Source organism: Xiphias gladius, chromosome 18 (assembly GCF_016859285.1).
Source record: "Xiphias gladius isolate SHS-SW01 ecotype Sanya breed wild chromosome 18, ASM1685928v1, whole genome shotgun sequence".
Classification (NCBI taxonomy): domain Eukaryota; kingdom Metazoa; phylum Chordata; class Actinopteri; order Istiophoriformes; family Xiphiidae; genus Xiphias; species Xiphias gladius.
Genome location: NC_053417.1, coordinates 11,638,743 through 11,666,652, shown reverse-complemented (window position 1 = coordinate 11,666,652; position 27,910 = coordinate 11,638,743). Strand labels below are relative to the sequence as shown.

Sequence of the window (27,910 nt, the reverse complement as noted above, 5' to 3'; positions counted from 1 at the left end):
TCCCACAACCAGTACCAGCACCCCTCCTCCATTCTCAGCTCCGGCAGGCACACACTCTTCTGTCTCTCTCCTGCTGTGTGCCAGTCCCTCTCTCTCTCTGTCTTTCTAGTTCCTCAAACTGGCCAGAGCTCCTCTCTTTTCTCTTGTCCTCACTACATCCCTCCACCGCTCTTCGTCTTCCTCCTCCAGCTGCGAGAGCGACCAGCACCGGCTCTGCCAATTCGTCTTCACCTGCAGAAGTTAAAAGGATCACAGGCGACTACTTTCCCAGACTTGGCGCAAAGACTTCATTTTCATTCTCGACCTGCCCTTTCCTTCCCCTCTGGAGAGGCCAGTTGGTGTGTGTGACTTGCGTGTGTGAGACAGCGTGTACGAGGGCTCTGGTATCGTGCTCTTTGCCCTGAGGGAGTCCTTAAAAGTTGTGACTGGAGGAGAAAAGTTTTCGCCGCAATGAATGCTCAACTTCTGCTCCTGGTGGCCCTGGTCGGCCCTTTCTGTGCATTCACACATGCAAGTAAGTGAACTCTGCCATCACTGTCCTGCTGTTAGCACACTGTGTCCCTTTCCTCCCTCTCCCTCCATGTGCCCAAACCACACCACTCTTTGTCTGCTTTAATCCCTGTTGATTGAACAATAAGACTCCACTCTGGTGACTGGTTTCAGAGCGAAAAACAAACTCAATTTTAATTTGTTTATCCATTAACTAGTTAATATGCTTTACTTTGTTCAAATAACTTTAAACAGTTTTATCATTTTTAATGTTTTTACTGTCAAATCACCGAAAACTGCGTCTGGCAACTGCTGGCTTTGAAGTTTGACCCGTATCTTACACCCTAGCTAAGAATCACTCCGATGAAACGCAGAACTTTGGGTGAAGGTGTTAATTTAACGAAGAGGGGATGACTCAAATGGATAGTCTGTGTTGATTTTAACAGATCCCCTCCCACTTTCTCACTGTCTCTCTCATTTTCACATTACTCCTGACATCTGGACAGGAAGAAAAATTTGATATGCAGACACGAGGGAGAAATGTGATATAATAGCAGGAGCTCTGCTGCCTCATTGCTACAAATTATTGACAGTGGCAAAAGAGAAGCAAAGAATATCCTTTGGAAGTGTTCCAAAACAGTGCTCATGCACAGAGAGGGAGGGATGGGGTGGGCTGTAAACTGTAACGTACACCGTACACATTTATGTGAAAGCTTATCCACTGCCTCCTCTCACTTTACTCCTGACTCTCATTCATTCATTTCTCTCTTGCTGCTACTACTACTTTCTTCCTTTTCCTCTTGTTTATTTCTTTGCATCTGTGCTCTCTCTTGCCTATCTTTCTCCATCTATGTATTTTTTTCCCCCTCTCTCTCTTTCTGTCTTTCTTTCTTTCGGCTTCCTCCCTTTGCCTTGACCAGCACTGTTTGTCCAGGGGAAGCAGCAGGCACAGGGAGGTAGTGGGGTATGTGTCTGAGCCCTAAAGGAACTGTAGGGCAGGGCAGGGCTGGTTTGCGAGTGTGTATTAATAGAGAGAGAGGCTCTATATTTAAGAGGGTCATATGGATGAAAGAGGAAGACTGAAACAGAGAGAGAGAGACAGAGCAACCGGTATATGATGAGCTTTAAGAGCTGCCCCACCCTTTTTTTTTTTTTTTACCAACGTTATTTAACTGTACAGCGCCCCACCCTCTGGCATTTACCCATGTTTGGTGGGGTATCAAGCTCTACCACTGGAACCAGCCCCGCTAACAGTCCTACGCCTTACTCCAACTCTCTGACCCCCTCCCCATTTCCAGCTTGACGAGTCTGGACCCCAGGGGATAGGGTTGGTGCTATGAAGAGACAGGGGGAGCAGAGAGGGTTTGGGTCTATTTTTAAAGAACAACCTTTACTGGTCAGAGATGGCGTGCCTGCCCCTTTTCCATGGATGTTTACTCTGAAAAAGAGCCCTTAAGCATTCAGGATGATTCTTAACTTAGCTTTCTCAGTTTTCTGAAGAAAAGGAGAAACAAAGAAAATAGCTCGCTGCACATCTATGCTTCTCAAATGTGGTCTTTAAGCTCCCTAATGCCTGCTCACTTAACTAGCAAACCCCATGTATCCTGTAAAACACTTCACCTCCTCCCTCACAATACACCCCCCCCCCCCCCCTCCTCCTTAATGAGTTTTGTCTGCATCTCTGGGCCTATAACATCTGGCTGCTGAAGGGAGAGGTCAATGCCCTTTGTCCGTGCCCACTTCTAGAAATGACTCAAATGTTGCGCTCATACTCCAAATATGAGACACATGCTGGTAAAGGGGGACCATGAAGAACGAGCTCTTCTCACGTCAACTGAGTCTCACTTTGAGGAAAAAAAAATGCTCAGTCATACTTCCAAAAATTTCCACATGGATAAAGACACATCTGTTTATGGAAAGGAGGCAGAGGCCGTTACAGTCCGGACCAAGCCCAAGCCCGGACGACTTGAGACAGTAGCAGGGCTTCAGCTTCTGTCAGATGAGAGTAGCACTCCAAAAACATGACTAAAGGAGTAGCAGAGTATGGTGCAAGGGAAAGTAAGAAAAAAAAAGAACACTTACACAACTGGGTAGATGTTTTTGGATGAGTTCGATTTGAAGGTTAGCAAGATTTAGAAATACATTAAGAGGCTCAACTGATAACATTGCAGAGGTCAGAGGTATTGTTTTTATCTGAGGTGTTAGATTTTGTTTGAAGGAAATTAGTTGGAAGGCTTAGAGTGAAGCTACAGATTGATCTGTTTATTTTATCATTTCTGCAGTTGTTGCATTTAATGATTCATTACCTTTTTGGAATTTAATAAGACTTGTTAGGCCCAAGATTAAAGGCCCTCTTGATCTAGGTCTGGTACCAGTTTCTGCCCCTGCTGATAGAGTCCAGATGGGAAGTGCTGCATGTCCTCCTATCTAAGTTAGACCAGCAGGGGAAAAAAATCAGTTCCCGTATGAATGTGGATGTTCATTGTGTTGCATCTGTGATTAGACTGGCTGAGAATATTCCACTTCGGCCTGTCTCCTGCTTTAACTCCCCAGCGTGCGATGCATGGCACACCCCAGTATCTCCACCGCCGTCTCCTACTGGTTTAGTGGGGGAGGTTACACTGTGTAACATCTCATCATTGTGCAGTGAGATGGGCAGGGCTCCTATCTCGCTCACATTTCCCTCCTCCAGTGCCGCAAAAACATTCCTGGACTCAAAAGGTGGATACGCTCACACTCCCTCACACCGTCTGCATGGACCCTTTCCCTCCCACACAGGACTGTGAATTATTAGCTCACTCACTCACACACACACACACACACACGCACACGCGTGCGCGCACACACACACAAGCAGGGGGGGGGCCCTCAGTGACAGCTGATTGTGATCGTAATGGATGGAAGCTGGGACTCCCTCCTTTCCTGTCTCACACTGTACTGTATATCGTTGTGTCCCTCCCTCACTCTTTCACTCTTTTTGGAGGTTTTATTTATGCCAGACAGGAGTGAAGCCCCACATGGGTGCTTCCACTTCTCTCCCCCAGCTTTTTGCTGTATTCCTTTACCACTTATCTCCCTTTTCGCTCTTTTTGCCTGCCTGCCTGCCTTTTGCACTCCACCTCTCTCTCTCCCTGCATATTTACATTCCATCAGTAAATCTTATCCGAGGGAAATTTTAAAACCATTGTCATGCACAGTCACAATTGTTATGGTCCAATATTATTTGAATTACTTTCCTTGTTTTTTACTTGTATTTCACCGCCTGTTTCTCCATAAACTTTTGTCCTCGTTTTAATCATGTTTACATAATGAGTGGGAAAATTGAAGTAAAAAAATAGCTTTAAATGCCCAGTCAGTGGCTGAACATATATACACATGTACATAAACAGATGCAGTATGAACTCAGAGGCACTGGCCAGTGTTTGTTGAGTGGCAGGATGATTTCAGGCTTTTCATGCTTCACATGGATATGGATGTGAGAGAGTATGTGTGTTCAAAATGATGTAATCGTGGGTAAAATGACCTAGGCGCACCACTGAAAAATCTGGAATAAGAACAACGCCACAATTACGTAATCTCAGTCTAGGATTGAAAGAATGAAAAAGAAACTGGAGCTGCTTCCAACTTTGTGGTGTTGTACTTTTTTTGTGTGTTTGTGTGGAGGTTTTACACAATGCTCCTAAAGATCTGGGGTTTTAAGGTGTCTGGTCATCAAAAGACGCATATGAAGTGTCAGGGTACACAAAGGCATGTCTGCATTTACACAAAGCTCACATATCTAGAGAGACTGGTTGACCCACACTCAAGCACCCGTGTTGGTAGAAACCTTACCAGCTTCAGGGGTCCTGTTCTGGATCTGACCCAATGCTCTAACCCCCATGAGGATTAACACAGGGTCACTTGTATACATACCAACCACTATACACAGACACCCATCTTGTTGTGAGTAAGGACAGCAAAACAAAGACAGACCATGTTCGCAGTGAAATCAAGCAGCAGAAGGGACACGGGGCTGCTCCTTGGCTTCTCGGTTAAGAAACATACCGTTCCCTCAGAGCCCCCCCCTCCACCCTTTTGCTTTCCCATCCTCCCTTCCTTTCTTTCTCTCCCTTTCTCCTCAGGGATTCAGCCTTCTTAAAGGTATCGGCAGCAACAAACCTATCCTCAGGGAGTGGCAGGGTCATGGAGAGGAAGACAAGCGAGAAGTAGATTAAAAGGGAACGAGAGGAGAGGGAATGCAGACTGTAACAGTCTTACTGTGTTACTCACTAATGTAGTTGTGTTAACCCAGGATAGTCAGCATAGTGGGGAGGAAATACTACTCAGAGCTAATTGTGGGAGCTGTACACATAATGAAACAATTGTTAGTGGAGACTGAGGGGGCGATTACACATAGCGTACAGCCATACTCTGTGAAGCACAGACCATTTTATCATCGCTTACAGACGTTCCAAACAAACAGTCTGAGTTGCCGTTTGAAAACCCCCTTCAGTACTCTGCCACGGTGGGAACAAATGTTTTGTTATATTTACCCTGCCTGTTGCTAATGAACACACTAGCCAGCACAGGACCAGGAATAACTGCACCGGTTGTGAGACAAGTCCAGCCATTCAGGGTTATTTTTACCCTTGTAAAGTATTCTCTATTATTTCAACTATTTAGAACAATTGGAGAAAACTGAGATGAGAGAGCATGATGTCAGATGCTAAGTTTATAAGACTCCCACAGATGCTCCTTTCTACTCTCTACAGTAAGAAAGTTTTCAGGGAGAAGTAGAATTTTTTTTTAATTTTTTATTTTTCCAAGGAGAAAGAGTGAATTCAGGCCAACATCTTGTCAGTGGAAAGTTAACTGTAGACCGTAATTTTGCTGCCACACTGAAATCTACCTCCTTAATTTTGAAGCAGCGCTGTCCAGCCTAAGCTTTCAGTTGTGGCCGGGAGGATGTTGAACGTGGGGAGATGGAGTTAGGATTATTGGAGGGAAATGATTATGTTCAACCCGGGCCATTTCATAGTCCAGGCCTTGATGAAAGACACAAGGATAAAGACATGTTTTTAGAAATTTCCTAAATACAAAATGGGAGCCTCCATTTTACTGCAAGTGCAGACTTCTGAACTCTGACAAAGCTTGTCTTAAATGTTAAATAAATTCAAAAAAGTTCCTATTATTCAAGAATGATAATTATCCATATCTCTTTCAATAAAGAAAGAAAAACAAAAGTTACATCCTTTCAAAATATATGACTGACATTTCCTCAAGGTGCTCGGTACCCCATTTCATCAAACCTTCCAGTGATCTTCCAAAGATTGGCTTTAAAAAAGTGTAAATCACCCAGTTGTGTTTCTCACACAATCAGGCGTCGTCCCTGCAACCCCACCCTCCACTGACTGCACATGTTAAGCAGCTGAGGGTTAACAAGCCTTCTCGTGCTCTCCTCACTCATCGGCTGCTGCAGTGGCAGCTCCCTCCACAGGAAATGAGGCAGAGGATGTGGCATGCCAGTATGCAAACAGAGCCCTAAAGACAGGATGGAGGGGTGGAGGAATGGAGCCAGGATGCACGTTTGATGAAGTCACGGGGTGTGGTGGTAATGCTGTCACGGTAGCCATGTGCTGGCGATGGGAGAATTGTGACAAGAGAGTGGGAGAAAGAGGAAAGGTGTCATGAGATCATGTTGGGGAGGAATCAAAAGATTTACCTTATATGACCTTATTTGGACCCATCCTGTCAGACTGGTTTCTTTCTTCCTCTTTCTTGTGTCAGTGGCCATTCTGTCCTGCTACTGAAATGAACATGACTGTTTAAGAGGTAGGAAAAGTATAACGCACATTGTACTGTGTCACTAGGGTCATTTAATATTCTAATTTATTGTTTCTTTATTTAATTTTATTGTTATAAAGTTCACATATTGTGATGTGTGTTCACAGTTGTCTTGTCTAAATTAAGTATAATGAGGAATTTACCAAAATGTGTCACAGCTGCAAATCTGAAACACAAAATACATGCATTATAAAAATAGTACGGGACTTTGTGTTCTAGGAAAACATTAAAAAACATTTAACTCAATGGGATGAAGATTAATTGAACGTTTTAAAATGGCATTTTAAGTACTTTCGTTGAGATTTTTAACAAGATCTATGCCAAGATACTGCTTTGCTAATAAATGCAATATTTCATTAATATCAGACAAAAAGCTCTCAGGTGATACGTTATATGAATAACATTTTAGTTTTATGTTTATTAATCCCATTACACAATTCAACTTTTAGAAAAAGACTATTATAGATGGGGAATATCATTAATAGGAATAAGCTCCGCAGCTACAGCAAAAAGACCACCTTAATGTATTTATACCTGCATGTGACCCCATTTGTGATTTTTCTGCTGATTGCTCTCCCCAGGCCCCACAGAGCTCCCTACACCGCTTGGTACTATGAACACTGAGGGTGTAACAGATGTCACCGCTGCGCATACCAAGGCTCCAGAAAAATACATTACAATAATCACCAGTCCTAGTGCAACCATAACAGCGGTGGTCCCTGCAGAAGTCACAACAGAAGCTGTCAGTGAGGCGGCACCTCCTTCTGTTATAGTTAACACTGAAGATCCCCTCCCTGAGACAAAAGCCCCTACTTCTGGTTCCTCTAAAGCAACAGAACCTCTTATCACTGACCCTCCTGCAGTGGAGACCACGACCTCTACTCAGCCGGCAGAGCCTAAGATCCCACCCAAGGGGAAGGCAACTGCCAAGCCAGAGAAGGGTGAAGACGTGGTAATTGAAAACGGAGAAGAGGGTGAGGAATGTGTGGGATGGAAACTGGGGTAGTGCAACTCAGGTGTTGCTTTTGACTGATATGATGTGATAGATGAGTTCAAACTCTGTTTGCCATTGACCGAAAGGGTTTTTAGAGTCAGATGCAGGCTTTAAACCTCTCCAAATATCACTGCTCCCTCTCTCTTTCTCAGAGGTTATTAATATTCTCATAGATAGATACAGAGCATTCGATTCATTCCAACTTTGAATGAAACTTAAGTTGCTTTCAGTGATCTACATAGTAACATAAAAATAGTAAAATCCAGGGCTGGCTTTATGCATAAGCCGCCTAGGTGGTAACCTAGCATGCTACCAGCTGGAAGGGTGCCAAAGACTAGGAGGAAATATTTTGTAATTGCTCCTTATCTCACTTTAAAAGACTGCCAGTGACGTCAAATGCGCCCCTTACATTGTTAAAAAACACTGCTCACACTGCACCTGATACTGAGAGGAGACTACAGACTGTAGAAGTAGTAACCAGGTTACTTGTGTTGCATCAATTAGACAACCCTGAAATTAGGTTAGTACAAAATTTGTAAAAATAGCATTAGTTTCAGTTTTAGTTATATAACAGCAGCAGTGAAAAAGTGATTAAGCCGAACACACAGAAAAACAGATGCACACACCTCTACAGTGCTGCTGTTAGTTTGGCATTTTCTTAATGCTGAGGATAATGAGGGTCTGTCTAAATCCCGTTCAGACCTTCCTGCTACAAAAGATACACACTGACATCCTCTCTCTTGGTATAGGCCCAAAGTGCACAAAGAAAGTTGTGAAATTAAAGGAGAAAAAATTTAATTAATATAAATAGTGTATTTTAAAAGATGGTCAGGACAGCCATAAGTGAGAGTCTCATATTCATAATATCTGCTCCTTAGAACATAAATGTCTGTCTGAAGTGTAGAGGCATCATAGACACAGATGAACAGTAACCTGATAATGTTAGAGTCATACAGAGATATTAATAATTAGGTTATGTTCTGTATCATATCCTGAATAAGGTAAAACCAGGCTAATACGTAACAGGAACTAGTGTGCATGTAAAGATACTAACTGACAGATGATGTTGATGGCATGACACAGAACGGAAGTTGAATAAGTTAAATTTGAAACAATAAAGTATCATAAAATTTTCTCGCCTAGGGCCCCAGAATGTCCTGACACGGCCCTGGTAACATCAAAAACTAACTGATCCAATTGAAAGATATGGAAATCTGAAAAACTGACCAACTCTTGTCTTTCTGTCCTCCAGGGGGCCTGAGCTCCGGCCAGGTAGTCGGCATCGTGATTGGCGCTCTGTTGGCAGTGGGCATTGCCATTGCCGTGGTGATAGCTGTGGTGAGGAGGATGGGGAAATACTCGTAAGTAACTCACCTGTCCTGTTGGACACATATTACACATACATACATGTGAATGAAGACAATTATATTAATGTTGTTCACAGGGTCTTCCTCTAAATACGGAGTGAAACTGCACGAGCTTTTATTCATCACTGACACGTCCTATGATGAAATAACACAGGCAGTGATGTAATGGGTCTTGGAGACAGAGTTGTGCTGTGTGATAAGATGACCTAGCACGCCCCAACACAAACTGCAAAGCACTTTAACCACAAATGGTCTCCGGTGCTGAACATATTTAAATGTCGACCTTCCCTCATGAGAGTAATGGAGGGGGATAGGGGCCTATCCCAGTGGCAGTATTCCCACGGATCACACCCTCCCCACTGAGAATACTGCTGTGAACTGCATGTCTCACTAATGAAGAATGTTCCTTGTATCACAGGTCTGCCAAGAACGAAAAAACCTGCAAAAAAAAGACAGTGTTATGGTTTCTGTAAATTTCTCAGTTTCAGCTAATCATTTTACCCCTTCGGCCATCATTGTCTCAGTTCACAGATGCGTAACAGATGTCTTTTCCCCAAAAAACTACTGACAAAGCTTGATGAGTGCTGCTCCTTTTGCTGACACATAGTCGCGTGGTCCTAGGAGGAAAATTGGGCATTCATGCTGACAAGTGGCTCTATTTGGCCTTAAAATGAGCTTGTTTATTGACTCAGTGTCTGTCTGTGTGGCCAGTGTTCATCAAGCAGACTGGTTATATATCAACAGCTTGATTTGATCCCAAAAAACAGAGGGCTTGTGTTTGTCCGAAGTGGGGCGGCATAAAAAGTTGTCTGCTTAGAACTAATTCTCAGCCTTTCTGTTGGCCTATTTTAAAAATGTTTATTTCTCAGTTTGTCTTCTTGAAATCTCGCTGACATAAGCTAAACTCTAAAAGTGGAAAATGCAGTCCAAAAACTAATCTTCTCAACACCCAAACAACCTAGCTTTAAACAAAATGTGTTCCTTTTTAAGTTTTTGATAAACAGGCATCTTATGTAAACCTTATGTCCTTTTTATGTATTGACCTATATCTTTAATCTTTTAATTAAATGTACAAACCAGCTTTTTTTTCACTACTCATTTCTTTGTCAATGTCCGTCTGTCTTCAAAAGGGATAAATTAATTGTACCCTATAAAATGACACTAAACAAATCAAGCGCACTGATGAATTAACTTCAAAATAAATTGAACCTCAGAAACTCTTAACTGCAGTAGATAGGATAACATTGCATCAATCCTCCTTTTTCAACCAATGACTGAGAGTCTGTGATTATCTAAGCAAATACTGATTTTCTCTCCCCTTTTTACTCCACAGCCCTTGAGGGGAAAAAAAAAAAAAACGGCAAAGCAGCAGGAGCGCCCAAAGTTCTGGAAATTCTGAACTACTGAGCTGTGACATCATTTCCAATCATTAAAACAAGCAAGATACCAGCACTAAACCGATCTGATCAGGACTCTGGACTGCCAAAAAAGAGGGGGAGGGAGGCTTGTGTGTGTTTATATATGTGTTGTATGTGTGTGAGACAAGAGGGGTACTTGAGCAAATGTCCTCACCTCCCCCGCTACCTCCCTGACCCCCTGAAGCCGCTGATATAAAAGGCTCTGTCTTCCCCTACTCCCTCAGAGAGAACAAAACAAGGTGACAGCAGGATGTCACAAAGAATTTCAGGGCTTTTCAAATGCATTTTGTTAAAAAAGAAAGAAAAGTAGGGGATTATCTGATATTTGGGGGGGGACTCTAACTATACTATAGTGACTGACTTAGATTTGCGTTGAAGTTTGCGAAAAGGACATAAAAACGGAAAATACTGACAAAACAAAAATAAATGAAATAGACATGGAAGGTGGGAACATGAAAAAATGCAAGAGAGATTGTTACAAATTCCACAGGATGTATATACAGTGCAAGGGAACTACATAGTATACGGCTAATGACTTTCTCATATGTTGCAGTTGCATAGGCTAGCATTTGATATAATGGAATACACAGTACATACAGGCAGCCTTAGGCTATTGTTGTGGCCTTCAAAACACCCCTGAGCACCAGTTAAACCATTTTCTCATGTAGCCAGAATCCCTGATATGTTGGCCAACTGTATGAAGCAACGTATGCAGAAGTTGTTCTGACAGAACACTCATGAGCTCTGTTGGCTAGCATGCGGCTAATAGAAAAGAAAAAAGGCACCCTCATTTGCAAGAGTAACGTGACATTCTGCCCACTTTGACACTGACGTATAAAAACCTAATACATATCTGTGAAATTTAGCAGAAGGGTTTGTGCCACTGTCTCTGGTATTCTCTAGGTAGTTAGGAGGATTTTGACTTTTGAAGTGCATTATTAATGTGAATTGACTGTACTTTTTAACTGCCACCCATTCCAAAAAAAAACAAAAACAAAAAAAAAACAAAAAAACAGCTTTTTTTGACTTCTGGCTTGTTTCATATAAAGGTTTACACACAGCCAGTGGTTGTTAAACATAGTGATAGCATTGTCTTGACAATGTATTCATAGTACTTCTGTTAATAGGTAGATTACCAGAACAGCCATTCAGTCTTTAAACTGAGCTAACCCCAGATTGCGTGCACAGGATGACATTTTATAGTTGCACTTAGTTTTAGTGCACAGTGTTAGGCAGCAATGCCCTTTTTCGTTATTTTTGCCATTGTAAGTGTGCTAAATGGGTGTAAAAATAATGAAGTCTCTGCTTGGCTCTGCTTGCTTTATGAACTTTTTTAATATGTGCACTGAATGAGTAATGTAATGTTTAATGAATAGGCTTTAGACACTGCAAACATTTGCAACGACGTGTTTGTGTCCTCCCTTCTGCTTTACCACGTTATCAGTTTTAGGTCTTTAATTTGTGCCATCTGATTTGTTTGAAGCTTTTATTTAATTGCAGTGTTTTTGTTCATATTGTTTCAATAAAAAACTGAAAACACTCAACAAAATATTTCACTAAATAGTTCACTGGAAGCTTTCTTTTCTCTTTTGTTCGTGAAATATCTCTGAATAGCTTTGTTTTTTTTTGTTTTTTTTGTCCTTTCCATCTCCTATCAATTAGATTAGGCTACATAGTTACCGTGGCAGTGCCAATAAGTCAACACATTCTTGAGCAGCACTCTGTTCATGCTCGATCAGGCCAAAATACTTGTGACGGTTAAAATCTCATGACACTTTTATTTTTTGATTTCCAAGTGCAACTCATACAGTACATTAATGAGTTTCCACAAGCGCAACATCCAGCTGCTGGCTCTGATTGGCCCCTTCAAGTAATGCTTCACATTTAAAAAAGTTTAAAAAAAAACACACACACAACCCTTTTCAGAGGGCAGACAAACAGCACCAAATATGAAGGGCCATATGGCCTCGAAACCGTTGAGTCAGTTTAACCCTCTGTCAGTTAGGTGTGCTTTTTATGTTATGTTGTGGAGTTTTTCATATGGTGCTGTTAAGCTGAGGCAAGGCTCCAACAGTAGGCTGCGAGTTGCACAGAGATGCTCTGTGTCTTGCCCCCTCTCCTCCATGTGGTTTTAGGCAGTGGTCCAACGCCCACCACCCCAGCCTATGCCCCACCGGCGAGCTTCACAGCTCTCTTTAGCTCTCTCTCTCGCCTCAGACTGCTAGGAACAATGGAGTCTTTTGAGAGGGGCAGATGGAGAGGCTCTGGGCCGTGGCTGTGAAGCTGTTCGCCAGCAGCTCCCTCTCTCCCCTTCAGCAAAGGGGAATTCTGTACATGGCTACAGGGTGGAGTCACTTCCTGGTTGGGCCCACTGGCATTGATCATGTGGGTTTACACACATACACACACACTAAGAAATACTCAAATAGAGACCTAGAGCACCAACTCGGTGCCATCTGTACAGATGAACACGTGTTAAACCAATCATAAGTCATGATCCAGTAAAATGTCCCAGAAAAGCAAGTATTAAGACATGCCATAAAAATGTGTGATTCACAGAGAGAGTCTCAGTCAGATTCATGACACATAGTCACAACAGTACACATGCACTTCTATGTCTCATAATTAATTATCAGACTCAAAAACGCCTGCTTATGTAGTGTGCAGGCATAAAAATTAGCTGAGTATGTGGATGTTTGTGAGTTTTATAATGTGTGTCTGGGTTGTGCATACAGTATATGTAAATACAAACAGAATGTATGAGCATATATGTGTACATGTGAAATTAATCCCAGTAATGGGGTCATCAGGACTGGTTGATTACAGAAAGTTTCCCTCCCCTTTCCTGTCTTTCCCTCTCAATAAAACCAGATCGGTGTATTTTGATTTTAACAGAAGAATGTGTGTTTGTTTTTGTCTGTGTTGTGGCAACCAGAAACACAAAGTTACTTATAGTTGACTGTGAGCTGCATGTTTGTGATGTATTCCTCACAGAAAACCTAAGGTCTGAACTGGCCATTATTTTTATTGGTAGGAAAACTGTTGGTGCCCACTCAGCAAATTATAATCCTAACAGTGAAAGCACAGATTGTATAACAATAGAGGAATGAGGTTTTGAAAATGAAGGGCTGAAAATAAACACTAGGCATCAGGCTAATTCGCTTAGATTTGTTTTTGGCAGCTGAGGCTGTTTGTCTTACAAGACTATTTGGCTTATGGCCTAGTGTGCTCACTCTTATCAATAAAAAACAAAAAAAAAAACCTTAACACAGTGAAAAAGTAAAAATAAAAGCTAAAATGAACTATGAAATCCTAGGTTGTCAATACTCATCACAGTGGGTGTTTTTACTTTGTTTATCTTTACTTAAAAACTAAGGGTACAAACAAGTTCTGCTGTGCACTGAACAATCGTGAAATAGATAGTACAAACAGTAGTACTAATATACAGAAAATTCAGGATATTTATCCAACCCAGAAAGAAATCAAAAAGGAAGGGGAAACATTATTTAAAAATTAATTAATGTGATTGAGCTCTAAATATTTATTAGTTTTTTTTTTCCAACTACTACAGTCTCCCTATCAAGAGTTCATTGATTATAATTACTATCATTATTTAAAGTTGGGATAAAACCTTAGGTGTGTTGCTATGAAAATCTCACAATACCAATAACTGATGTGGATAAAAGAACAAGTTGGGTTGTTTTGTTATCCTCTGTATTAGTTTCTGTTCTGGGAAACAAATAATGCTTTTTAAGCAAAAATTTTGGCAGCCTATTGGTAAATCTTCTTGTCTTCTTGCTGAATCTTTACATTTTCCTCAAATCAAGCAAATAAAAGGACAAAACAAACCAAAGCAAGTGACCATGGATTCCTGCAAATTTGCATATTGTGTTCCTGGTCTTCATAGTGTGTAGATTAGTACCATGTACTGAAATAGATTCCTCTTACATTAATGTTTAAAAAACATATATCAGTTGTCTAAATCATCAATGCTGCACGCACGACAGCTCACACTGGGGGAATGTCCCTCATATACATTGCCCCACATGTCTTTGGATTGTGTGAAGCAGGCAAAGCATGTGGAGGAACCAAACACTGAGAAAACATGCAAACTTCAGATAGAAAGACCTCAGCTGGCCAGGGCCCGGGACCTTCTTGCTACTACTCTGTCACAATGCTTACATTTGGCCATATCAAACTTGAAAACATCAAAGGCCTCAGTTCAGTGCATTTATAAAAGCTCTATCTAGGGCATGATGTTTCAAAGGTGTTGGCTAAAATGCATTTGTGGCTTTGTCTGAATCTACAGGAAGTGGTTTGACAGTCTGATCATTTTTACAGATAAAAAAGATACAAAAGAATCAGAATATGTTTATACCATAGTATGTGACAGACAAGGCACTCGTGTAAACAAGCAGCAGTTTTCTCCATGTGTGCCACCAGCTTGTGTCTGTGGTTCTTCATCTCCTGGAGTTGACATGAATGCCATCCTATGAGGATGGGAGCTCTGCAGCAGTGTGTAGGTCTGCGTGCGAGTGAGGTGCACCACATGTCAGGCCTGTGGAGTTCATGGGTTTGTGATGTCATGGGGAAAATGTCGGCCCACAGGCCTGTGGGTTTTGAGTGCCGCAGACAGCTGGGTCTAAGGGTGGATGGAGCGGGTGGGGAGGGGTTGGAGGGACGAGAGAGGGGGCACACATTTGGGTGACAGGCATGGACAGTGTGTTTGTGGTCAGATACAGTATAGATTATGCAGGGAATAACTGAATTTGCTTGTGTGTGGCAACAGAGAGGCTGAGACAGTGAAAGAGGAGAAGGGCTGATGGTGTTTGTGGTATGTTAAACGTGTGTGTGCAGTATCTGTGCATATGGCATGTTACTTTATGGGGGTCAGGGTGCATCTCTAAATGTGTGTGTGTGCAGAAGTGAGAAGGGGCAGTGATTCTGGAGGGCACATGTGTCTTATTGGACTTTGGGGGATTATTAGCATGGGTGTGGTGTGTGTGTGTGCATGTACCGTTAGAACATAAATATACAGTGCCGTGAGCTACACTTGTGTGCATGTACTGTATGTACAGTATCATGGGTTTCTCCACTGCACAGTTGTACATGTGCTCCACTGTGTTCACATTTACATGCTCTTCCTTGCACATCCGGCGTCCCATGACATGAAGCATAAAATTTTATTTCACCCAGTTTTGTCCAATCACAGGCAAGCCTTTATCTATACTGTGTGGCACATATCTTCTATAAGAGACCCTTATTGTTTTATACCAAAGTCCTGCTCAGTGATTCTCCTGATACGCAGACACGTTGTGGACCACCTCTCACTGTCTTCCTCTCTGTCTCTCTTAAATGTTCACTGGGATGGTGAATATTTCATTGTGCACAGGGTAATTTGCACGAAGCAGCACCCACTGCCACAGGATAAGCTTCCATGCATCTAATCTGGGGCACACCTTGTTTCATTTTTTGCACACAATCATTTAGTTTCCTGTTTGGTTTAAAGTTGACCTTTTGGCGTCTTAAATCTAAAGGATTTTTAGAAAATATACAGAGAATTTAATCTTTCATTGTGCTTTTAGCTTCAAAAAAAGGAAACAAAACACAGTGGCCACAAGAACTAAACATTCAACTTAGATTCAAGGTACAGCACTGGTGAGCTGTACATTCAAAACTTATTTGCAGAGCTAAATGTACACAGTACCAGTAGGCAGTGATGCAAAAAATGATCAAAAGAAAGAAAGAATTTTAAAATCAGAAAGTTCCATGTTTCTATCCCACAAGTGTCAGCTGCCTTGAATTTATTATTCAGAACAATACCTCAGCTGTCACACTGAACATTTATACCCTAATGAATGTCTTCTCAGTGCTTTAGAATATTGTTTCCAAGATCATGTCAACATGCAGTATAGCACCAGCATAATTTATGGCCAAACCAAGTGAGTCATTGCATGTTGACTTTAAATCTGGCTGTAAAACAAGTTGCCAATTTGATCCTGGGCAGGATGGTTCTACCCTGATGGCTTCTTAGAAGAGGATGCATATACTTGACACGTGGCTGAAACTTTAAACACACATTATCACTGTACCTCAGCTCAGCATACTGATTTAGGATGATCTACCTATAAAATAAGTTTTGTATTTTTAAAAAATAAAGGCATGATTCACTGAAGTACAGTTTGTTCTCATATGTGTTGAAATGCTTTTGGTTCGAGCAAAGTTCACTCCTACGACTCTGACTGTTTAGCCATGTGTGTGACATGGCTTCCTAGCAGTCAGCACCTGCTTATGCAATGATGTGACGTGTGTGTCTGAAAAGCAGACTCAATTGCGAACTCTTCATCATAATTCCACAGCTGCACTTACCATTAACTGTGAAAGACACGCTGGAGCCTTGGGCATGTCCAGAGTGGCTGGCTACGAAGAACTATAAACAAACATGATCACAGTAAACTTGCCACTAAACTAACTGTGTGAGAATCTAAAGTTTGTTTCTCAAGAGTAACTGTATGTCACACCATACTGTATCAGCAACTTAACTGCAAAGTTTGGGAAACTGAATCTTAAACATAGAGAAGGAGAAAAGCCTGGGTAAAGAGAGGCGTGTTGTTTGTGATCTTTCATTATGACTTGCATAGGTCTGGCATTTAGTTTGATAGCGAAAACACCACTGAGCCAACAAATATTACAACGAGAGACATACCATTCATGTGCCGTGAGAACACAACCCGTGTGCACTATGTTACAGATTTACATTTGGTGAACTCCTGAAGATTCTTTCAAAGACAGTCTTTTATGCTGGTAATGATTGTGGAGGTGGAAATAATGCCATGTGAAACCAGGGGATAGCTTTCTATCAGTGTAGGCGTGAGCTTTATATGAGCCCGTGCCTTGTGATTCAAACTGACAATTGTTTGGGGAGAACAGGGAAGTGGTCAGGGTAAGAGAACACATACTAAGGCACATCATAAATCTTCAACTTTCCAGCTCAGTTTGGCTTCTGTTTTCTCAACAGCTGTGTAACAAAAATGATGACTGTAAGTAAAAAGATTGGGATATGGCCAAATTATAACACCAGAATTGAAATTGCCTGTGAACTAGCCTATACATATTTTTGCAAGGTGAAATTAAATCAAGTAAAAAGTGTGCGTAAAATGTATGCATATATGTAGATTAAAATAAAACAATATTGTCTCTTAAGTAACTTTTTTGGTGACAAACTTATGGGTTCATCTTGTTGTCTGTTTATTTTGAAAAAAGTATTAATATCAGTACTAATACTGTTAATATTACAATTGATAATAATAAAACTAATATAATAATATAGTAAGGGTTAGAAACATTACACATTCTTAAACGTTAATGCCATGCAAACTACACCGAAATATATCTTTGATGTAAATGACCAAAGTTACAGTATACGTCAAGTGCACTGAAGTTATAACCGATTTCTTTATATTGAAACTTTATTGTATTGCGCCTTCTACAGGCCAAATCAATGCACTGCAAGGATCAAGTTCAGAAATTAGATGAGACATGGCTGTTTTACCTAGTTCAAGCATTTTAAAAATACATTTTGTGCGTATTTGTCAAACCACTTGACTATTTAAAAGTAATTACTCAAATGCGATTAGTTTATTTGAAAATTCAGTTGTATTTTTGAGAATGTGAAGAAGTTGTAGATGATGAAAATTAAAGACTCCTAGCGTAAAGTGTCAACATGTAGCCTGTAGGTAAAGGTATCTGGCCCTGAGTTTATAAGCTATAGTTTCAATAAGGAATTCGTTTTTTTTCCTCACAATTTTAGATTAATACAACATTAATTGTGCCGAAAAACCAGCTCAGTGACAGCATGAGTATTTGTAATAGTTTAGTCGAATATCTAATATTTCAGCCCATAACATTGTCTGTAAATTTTAATGAAACAATTTATACAGGACGGCAGCGTTGCGCCAACGTTCTCATTTTAACTGCTGCCTTTTGCGATAGTGTCTTTTTTTTTTTCTTCCCACGACTTAACAAACCTGTTGCTGATTGGTCCAAATTTGACATCCACATTCTCTGGCCAATGAGAACGCCAGAACCTTGTCGGTGCATTACGGAAGAGAAAAAAACACACACATACAACTGTCCACAACCTGCACAAGAGGACTATATCAAAACCGTTCTACGGCAGTTTGACTGCAAACACAAGTATGTATGGAGACTGTAACGTGCAGTCTTTTACAACAGTCGGCGTTCGTATTGGTCGTTTCACACTCTACCTAAATGTAGCCAGGGCTCGCGAGCTAGCATAGTAGCTAGCAGAATATTGTTAGTGCTTTAATGGCGTTAACAGCTGATTTCATTCACTTAGTAAGGGAAGCCTTGCCGCAGGACCTTAACGGCTATGGGTATGTAATTTGCAAGTGACTTTGATTTTTCTGGGGGACAGTGGAAGGGCTGTTTTGGAGAAGCCAGTTGACCTTTCAGTGGACGAGCTCGCAGCCTCTGTAGCAAAACAGTAATGTGACGACGTGTTGTGTGACCAGCTAGCAATGGTGCAAGGACGGGAGAGCGTCATCAAACCAGGTGAAGCAGATGCGTGTTAACGCACCCCAAAGCTAAACTGGCTCATAATGTTATAAATCCATTTTATGTGTAGTAGGTGTCAAAGAACATTATTGCAGCGCAGATGGATGGAAATAGCTGAATATTAAGAAACTCGTTCAAATAATTAAGTATGTATAGGCCCTTGAATGGTGTTGGAACAATTTGCGGTTCTGCCAATATGATATCGTTACTGATTCAGTTTTATTTGTGCAACAGCAAATCATCACAGGTTTGCCTTAAAATAGTCGAAAGATAACGTGTAAGAATATAAACTATAAGGTATTTGTTTACATTTCCTTCGTGTCTACAAGTAGCTGAAAATTAAACTGGGATAGTAATGGATTAATTGTGCAGGATAAATAACAAAAATTAAATATTAAAATAAATATTTACGAGAAAACTGTTAAGTAAACGGATAATTGAAATAACAGTTGAGTAAAACAGATTTTGATGCTGTAAGGGTTCAAGAGCACAACAACCCTGGCACACATGATGGACCTGCCATTTTGTCCTACGGAGCAGAAGATGAATGTCAAAAAACTTTACCCAACTTCACCTTTTTACAAATTTTCCAATAATGAAGGGTACTTAAGGGTAGCTATCAAAAAACTGATAATGATTAAGGTGTGTTTGGCCAGGTGTGAATGTGTGTAATCAGTGTAGCAACCATACCAGGGTAAATAAGATAATCATAAGAGACATGTTAACTGTATTTTGGGACTGTACTCACTGTAAGCAACTAGCAAATAAAAAGAAAACACTGACTGTATTTAACATTGAATTAACAGTGCTACATAGTGCGACTCCTTTAGTTCATGCTGCATTTGCTGGTTTACAGTGTAACCTTGATATGCTTGAGGCACTTAAGCACAAGTTAACAATACAGGACCAAAGTCTTATTCAGCAGCCAAATGCTAAAAAAGAGAAAGTACACTGTGCTAATCTACTCCCACACCACAGGTGTTCACTGTGACCTGTTTGTGCTTCTTATCATTCAGTAGTTCAGTCAAGAGTCACACAATATTATGGAACTATTCAGTTTTTTTCAAAATGTCAGCTTTTTTGTTTTCTTTTGTCTTCCAGCAGAAAGATAAGACAAGCCTGTGTCTTCAGCGGTCAAACAAAACATGCCTTCTACTCTGCACTGACCATTAAAATGGTAAGATGGTGTGATAACAGTTCTACAGATTATTTTAATTTAATGTTGACTCACTGTTTTTTTTTTTTTTTTTTTCAATAAATGCCTCATATATGGAGTCTCTTCATGGTTGAATTTATGTAGCTTGTAAGATATTAAAGATAAGGAAAGGCCTACTCTACAATAATATTAAGGGCTGATGTGATATGCCCAAACAAATAAAATATAGAGCAAGATTGTGAAAAGAATAAGAATTGTGGTGTGATATTATGATATATACAATATCATGATCACCTGTAGACTATAATACTATCATAGTACAATTGTAATATAATATAGGTGGTGGCAATAGTACTTACTATTCCTGGTATTTCTAGGCAGCACCTTTCAATGATTGAATTGCACCTTTACCTAGTAAAGTGATGAAGCAGACAACTAAAACGGCAGTTAAACAAGTTTTGACATTGATTTGCATTTCAGTGTAGGGTTTCAATGATTTGACTGCACCTGTGTTTTTGATGGCCGTGTAAGTTCATTTGTTAGTCATTAAATGGCACTTTGTGTCGGTTTGCTAAATTACAATATCTATTCAACAGGTGTAACAACTGTCAGAGTCCTGTGTGACAGACTTCCCTCAGAGAACTGGATATAACCTTCACAGGAGATGGAGGATTCTCCTCACTTGTACCTTTCTGAATTTGGAGACAATGAGGATATAGAGGAGGAGAGGGAGGAGGAGGAGGAAGAGGAAGAAGAGGAAAGGGAGGAGGAAGAGGAGGAGGACGAGGAGGATATTTATCAAGAGGAAACTAATATGGAACCAGACATGATTAAGTCTCTATACCCAGATCTTCACAAACTTCCCAATCAGAATACTGACAGAGTCTGGGACTCTTTTCCCTGCCAGAACTGTGAGAGACATTTTTCCAGCAAACAAGGCTTGGAACGACACATGCACATCCATGTTTTGGCAAACAACGAAGCACATGCATACAAAAGCAATAACAACAACATGTCCTTTGGTCCAAAGTTACATCAGTTGCAGCAAGAGAAGACGAAGCCTCTGGATTCAGTAGCTTCAGTCATGCAACTTCATACTTCATCCCCCAGTAACTCGAATGCCATTTTGTCAGCTGAAGACCACATTGCTCAGCCAGACAAACAGGGAGTCTTAGATGGCCATCATGCTTGCAAGTACTGTGAAAAGATATTCACCACACATACCAACAAGCGACGACATGAGCGCAGGATCCACGAGCAGCACCTGCAACTCACACGTGTAGAAAAAAGCCAGCTACCCCAGCAGGAAAGTGTTCAGAGGTGTTACAGTGAAACATCTCAACAGGAAACACAGCTTGGTGACAATACAGCACCCACAGCTGTTCTGGAGAATGAAGGGGAACGCACAGAACAATACATGCTAGATGTCTCTAGCAATATTTCAGAGAATCTCAGCTTTTACATTGATGGAAAGATAGTGTCAACTAGTACAGTGAGTAGCTGTGAAGCAGCTGAGGTTCACTCAGGGTCTTCGACTTTAGTTGGATTGGATGCCCTGATTCTAGACCCCGCCCAAATCAGCCAGGTTTTAAATACAGATTCAGTTACAGGCAAAGAGATACCTGGTCAACTACTGGCTAAGAGAAGAACTGCAACACCACCTCTTTTACCACAAATTAAAACTGAACTGGAGTCTGAGGTGGTGGTGTCCTCTTCCTCATCATCGCTTGTGTCTTCTCTAATCGAGAATCTACTTCCTCAGAATACAGAGTCCACAGTTGCGCAGAAGGAGAGAACAGTGTTTCTGTCTCCAAAGCTGAAGCAGCTCCTGGAGAAGCAGGACGGCCTTAAACCTACACTTGCCCTGATCACAGATGGTCAGAAACCTTGTTCACCTGTCTCTCTCTCTGTCCTGCCCATTGGAACAGGAAGGTTTAAAAGAAGGACTGGATCTCCAACAAGCTCTCCACAGCAAAACCCAACATCTAATGAGGAAGCACCATTGCCAGATGCAGGAAATTTTGATGCTGTAAGTACAGGACAAATTGAGATCCAGCATGTCTCACCTGTGCACCTAACAGCCAATGAGAAGGATGAAACACCACCATCTGTGGAGGAGCCAGCAATTAAACCTGTCTTGACAGAGAGCTGGCCCCCCATGACTGGTGGCAACTCCTGTAACCAGCAACCACTGGATCTCTCGAATACAGTCAAAAGAAATGAAGATGTAGCTTTAGCTGATTCTGTGCTGGATTTGAGTTTGCAAAAAAAGACCCTATGTGAATCTGAACTGACATTAAATTTAGTTTCACAGGCAGTTTTGAAAGAAGGAAAATCAAATAGATGCATGGTGGAAAAAACCTTGATGAATATCGGCGAGCAATATGTAAGCCCAGGGAATTCAGAGACTCCTTTAGTCACAGACTTTACCATAGTCACAGGTTCAGATGTGGTGACCCCAGTGGAACCTGTTGCAGAAAGTCTTGTTTATGGACTTGCGCTACCACCCAATTCTCTGACTCCATCATCCACCTCCCTTACCCCTGTTACCTTGCAACCAGCTTCACCGTGCACTATAGCATTTGCTTCCCCAGCCTCACACACTGTGCTACCTACTGCTCCCTCGTTGATCACAGTTTTAGCATCACCACCACCTATTTCTAACCCTTCAAGCCAACCAATCCAGGTATTAGCCCCAGATATATCTCCTGACCCCTTGGTAATCTGCACAGAAAATACATTAAATTCTTCAGAGTGTGATTTAACTACTGCATTTGCCACTACAAGTTCTGCAAACCTTGTCACTCTCTCCCAACCCCTTGACCCGACTTTAAATCTACCTGGCCACGTGTTTCTCACAGATCAGATTGCTCTCAATCCACCTATAGTTGACTCCACTCCTGTTTCAGAAGTACCATTCACACCCACTGTGACTTTAAATGACTCCCTCATCAACTCTTATAACATTACCAGCAACACAGTGTTGATAGAGTGCACAATAGCTCTTGAAGCCCAAGGGAGTGTAGTCCCTGCTGCAATTACCTTACAAGAAAACACTTCTGAGGCTCCAGCACCTACACAGATGGTTGTTAATCACATAGAACAGCAACAGATTGTCTCAGTTCCAAACTCGCAAACTGTGGAACCCACTATTCTTGTGTCTTCCATCGCAGAATCTGTAACTCTGGCCACCGCCACTTCAGTGGTATCTGATTGTTCTTCTGTGGGTGAATCAGGTCCTGATCCAGAACCTGTGGTTGATCCAGAACCTGTTGGTAATGTAGAGCCACCAACCATGAAAGATGAGGAAGCTGCTGACAGTGCTGTTTCTGTACCGGAAATCCCATCTAAAACTTCCCCCCCTTCGGAGAAAACTGAAGAGGACAAATCCACAAATAATACAGCAAGTGATGTAGAACAGCAAACTTTCACCAAGAATTTCATCTGCAATGTATGTGATAAGCTTTTCCATTCAATGAAAGAACTAGGCCATCATGTAGGTGACCATGCTGATGAATGGCCCTACAAGTGTGAATTCTGTGTGCTGCTCTTTGACGAGCCCTCCGCTTTGCTTGACCATCGTTCAAGCCTCCATGGTGTTGGCAAGACTTACGTTTGCAGTGCATGTACAAAAGAATTTGTCTACCTTTGCAATCTGAAACAACATCAGGAGGAATTACATCCTGGCCAGCAATGTACATACACAGAAGAAGAAAAGGGAAAACTAAGACCTCAGAACTACAACTACCTAACAAAGGTCAACACGGAGCCTTCAGTGCCTGATGTTCCAAAGGAACCCAAGAGATTGGTGAAAAAGGAGGAGGGTGAAGTAGACATAGCTGCTGAAGAGCTGTTTACAACAATAAAAATCATGGCCTCAGATGGAGGCAAAATCAAAGGGCCTGATGTTCGTCTTGGTATTAACCAACACTATCCCAGCTTCAAGCCTCCTCCATTTCCTTATCATAACAGATCACCCGCTGGCTCAGTGGCTTCAGCCACTAACTTCACCACCCACAACATCCCACAAACCTTTAGCACAGCTATTCGGTGCACCAAGTGTGGAAATAGCTTTGATAACATGCCAGAGCTACACAAGCATATTCTGGCTTGTGCAAATGCCAGTGATAAAAGGCGATACACACCCAAAAAGAATCCTATCCCTCTGCGGCACTTTGCCAAAACCCAGAATGGAGTACTGTCAACTACTAATTCTACTAATGGACTAAATGCTTCGAACAGAGCCAGACAGTCAAACAGGTCCAAACATAACCAAGAATCACCAGTAAAGATGAAATTCAAAGTACTGAATAAAAGGAAGAAAAAGTTGGTCCAAAGGGTTATACCGCAGAGGAACAAGTCAGTCCCTTCATCAAATAAAGTATCGTCTGCACAGGTGGATGAGCAGCAGGAGATATTTGTCTGCCCACACTGTAGCAGGGAGTTCACAATGCGTCGCAGCAGAACCAAACACATGGCCGTGTGCCCAAAGAAACCTAAAGAGGTGAAGAAAAGGAAAGAGGGAGGAATCTCTGTGACAAAGGAAAATGATGGACACCTTCATAGAGGGGTTTCTCATGTTGAAGAGAAACAACAACAAGCCTCACCTCAGCATAAAACTAGATTCCAGACTTCTGGCCCTGCTAAGAGGCCTGCCATCCTACCAGTGCAGACTGTTTTTTCCAACAAAAGAAGTAAAATAATCATAAAAGAGAGCACGCAGCCAAAACAAGAGACATCAACTCTGAATGAACTTCCCATTGTTCGCACTTTCAACCCCTCTATGCGCCAGTATAGCAGAGTGCAGAATAGTGTTAAAAGAATTCCCATTAAAATCACTATTGTGAAACCACAACAGACTTCCCCACAGAAGGATGAGCTGCCTCCCACCCAGAGCCGAGAAGAGTCAACTGGAGGCGTTACCAACAGCTCTGAGCAGAGCGCTACAGCATGAAGAGTACCCCACGCCCACCAGAGGATCAGCAGGTAGTTAAAGCACATTTACACCGAGCATCTACCAGCTACCAGTTTTAATGTTGTGGCTGGTCGGTGTAAGTTTATCTGCAAAATAATAAAAATCTTAAGTGTTTAAGAAAAAGATACAGTAAATACAGTCATTGCAAATATAGAAGAGAGATGCACATTAATTACTCATTTGTATAGGTGAGATAGGTTAGTAAGAAGGGTAAAACAACACACAAGCAGCTTCTGTAAAAATCAAGTGTCTTAAAATGATACAAATTAAGTCACTAAACATGTAACATTTTGATAATTTCAGAAATTTGCTTATATTTAACTTGCACATAAATAATTAAATAACTAGGCTCCTAAGATGCCCAGTAAGATTGTGAACCTGCTATGGATTTCCAGCTCAGTAACATCTATGGGACATTGTAGGGTTTCCTTATGTAAAGCTACTGATCTCAAACTAGATTACCAATGGGATTATTTTAAAATGTTTTTGTAAAAGTTTTTGTAGAAAGAATATCAAGGTTGTGACTAGTTTTTTTTATGGTACTTTTATTGTATTTGTGTTTTGTATACATTTTCTTGTGCTGTGCATATTTGTGTCCACCAAGGCTAGGTGGTGCAAACTAGTTTAGGCTTAGTGATCCATTTTATGTAATTACAGCATTTTTAAAGATGAATATTAAAATAAATAAAAAACCTTTAAATGAGGGATATAAATACAACCAGTCATCAGATCAGTAATTTACTAGCCTGAATGCATAAGATTAATTCACAATCAAGGTGAGTGTAGCAATGTAAGTGTATGTTCAGGAAGATGAAAAGGTCATGTTGATACTAAACAACCTCCTGTCCACATCGTTATAGAGTATGTTTTGTTTTGTCACTTTTAGGCCCCTGCTGTATGGAACTCCTCATACATCTTCAGTCATACTAAAGGGAGATACCTGCTAATCACACTGTAAATCGCATTGATTGCATTATACTGTACAATAACAATGACTGAATTCAGGATGGATGAAACAGGCGACTGAGGATACTGCAGTGAGTGGATGTGTTTAACTGAGTATTTGAATGCTTTTGTAGTAGCTTGGGGTTTTGTAGATTTCTCCTTCATTTCGTAAACTTTCTGTCAACAGCTTGGATTTGCACTTTGAAGTTAATCTGACTGCTACATGTCTCAAATGTGGGTTATTTAGAGAGGATGGAAGGTGGCAATCATTCAGCATGCATTTGCACTTTTCCTTATCTGTTTTATGTGGCCTTTTGGTTTAGCTCTCACTGCATGCTATGAGCTTGTACTATAGCTACCTTATGTTAGATTCGGGTATGTTGATGCAATTAGGCCTTACACAGTGAATCTAGGGTTGCTCTCTTGGTCTGTTTGACAGTAACCAGTGTAATTACATGTAAGATACATTAAGATTCTGTCTAAACGGGAGACTACAGAATCATAGAAAAGTAACATGCTCTATAGTGCAGTGTAACACTGGCCACAAGCTACCTGTCAAAATTCTTGTTTAGGATATCAGCACTGTTGATTGCTGTTAGGGAAGTCAGTGTTTTCATTAATGGTGTGAATGTAACATTTAGTAGATTTAATGCTATAGCCTTTTCAAATCAAAAATGTGGATTATCTGGACAGCCCAGTTGCTATGTATTTGTATGAGAGATTTGAGAATAATGCTGTTAATGTGCCATCAAATGTATATGATATGACTAAATGTGGCATAAAAGTGATGAAGAGTAAAAAGTTAAGTAAAGTTTATTGATTCCCACATGAAGAATTTATTTTGGTGGTCCAACCAAATAGATTCACCCCCATCTAAACAGATTTATTTGTATATTTTGTCCCTTCAGAAGTCTGTGTCAAAGTATCTGAAAATGCAGATTACTGCACTGCACTGATGTGCTGTTACATCTCGAAAAAAAACATTAGCTTGTGAATGCAATGCAATGCTCTTTTTGCATACTAATCTCATATCTTAGATTTTCAAGCTCATAGGCCACCAAAAATAAATTTTCAACTTTTGTGAAACACTGTAGTTTGATGTGTTTACACAGCAATCTCAAACAGAAGTACTATAGTATTCTGTACAGCTTGAATATATCATTGCCAGTTTTAAAATAAGAAGTGTTCAGTTTTGAACAGCACTGACACAGATGACTCCAGTAATTGGCTTCCCTGCATTTCTTCTGAAATCCTGAAATATTTATAGTTGTCCAGTTTGTTTTAGGCTTTATTTTGCACCTCTTCTACAAATCCCTGTCAAAATATGATTTTTATGTGGGTTTTTTTCCCCCTGTACAATGACTAGAAATATTCATATTAGAAGTTCAGTCTGTTTAGGTCTTTGTCATCTGTAGCATACATGCGCTTCATCAATGCTTATAATCTGTGTGAGTTGTCAACAATTTATTGTGTGAAGTTTGTGTAATGAATTCATCAAGTATAAATCACAAAATGGAAATGTTAGCTCAATTATGGGGTCATTTTTTCTGAAACCCCGTAGGGACATATTAAGAGGTTTGTGGCAAATTATCACTAATCTCAAAGATTGAGTGTGTAATGCATTGTATCTGTTGTATTTAAATTTTTATAACCGACTAGTTTGAAGATACAGTCCTATACAGGGTATTCATTTCATTATAATTGAACTTGGTTACATTAATTTAGGCAAGCTAAAACTTGACAATGGTCTGTATCTGAGAGTAATGGTACATGTGTTTTACAATTTTGCCTTTTCAACCCTCACTGGTAATATTTCTTTCATTCAGAAAGACTTTAATGTGTTGGATGTACAGGATGGTTTGGGAGACTGTTATTTAACTGTGAAAAGTGCTTGTAGCATTTCGAAGTGTAAATTAAGTCATATATTTATTAATTATTTAAAATCACGTTATCAATCTTTGAATGGTTTCTCTGTATGATTTGCACTAAAGTTTTTCAAGCGAGTGTTCAAAATAAATGGAGAATGTTAAGGGTACATGTGAAGTTTGTGCAAAGCTTTCTTTAGTAAACAAATCCAGCTCAGCACAGTTTTCGAGGTGTATAAATTAATACATGATTTCATTTTGGGAGATGACACTAATATCGGGTACTGTTATTTTACTGTGT

At 40.7% G+C, this 27,910-nt stretch overlaps 2 protein-coding genes across 8 annotated transcripts; both read left to right on the top strand.

Annotated features, from left to right (window-relative positions):
* Window positions 1-7: 7 nt before the first annotated feature.
* Window positions 8-10,017, top strand: si:ch211-156j16.1 (uncharacterized protein LOC564557 homolog). Its single transcript, XM_040152837.1, has 4 exons — window positions 8-514; window positions 6,894-7,286; window positions 8,559-8,667; window positions 10,007-10,017. Exons 1-4 carry the CDS (start codon window positions 451-453, stop codon window positions 10,011-10,013), a joined length of 573 nt encoding a protein of 190 aa, XP_040008771.1. The 5' UTR covers window positions 8-450; the 3' UTR covers window positions 10,014-10,017.
* An 8,126-nt stretch (window positions 10,018-18,143) lies between these two features.
* Window positions 18,144-27,774, top strand: prdm2a (PR domain containing 2, with ZNF domain a). Of its 7 annotated transcripts, none has more exons than XM_040152483.1 (4): window positions 18,144-18,287; window positions 19,773-19,845; window positions 20,421-24,810; window positions 25,686-27,774. In XM_040152483.1, exon 3 carries the CDS (start codon window positions 20,489-20,491, stop codon window positions 24,776-24,778), a length of 4,290 nt encoding a protein of 1,429 aa, XP_040008417.1. In that variant the 5' UTR covers window positions 18,144-18,287; window positions 19,773-19,845; window positions 20,421-20,488; the 3' UTR covers window positions 24,779-24,810; window positions 25,686-27,774. The 7 variants fall into 7 exon arrangements, with proteins under 7 accessions (XP_040008417.1, XP_040008414.1, XP_040008419.1 ...); XM_040152480.1 differs by having other exon boundaries at window positions 19,770-19,845; XM_040152485.1 differs by lacking the exon at window positions 18,144-18,287 and adding an exon at window positions 18,294-18,487.
* The last annotated feature ends 136 nt before the right edge of the window (window positions 27,775-27,910 follow it).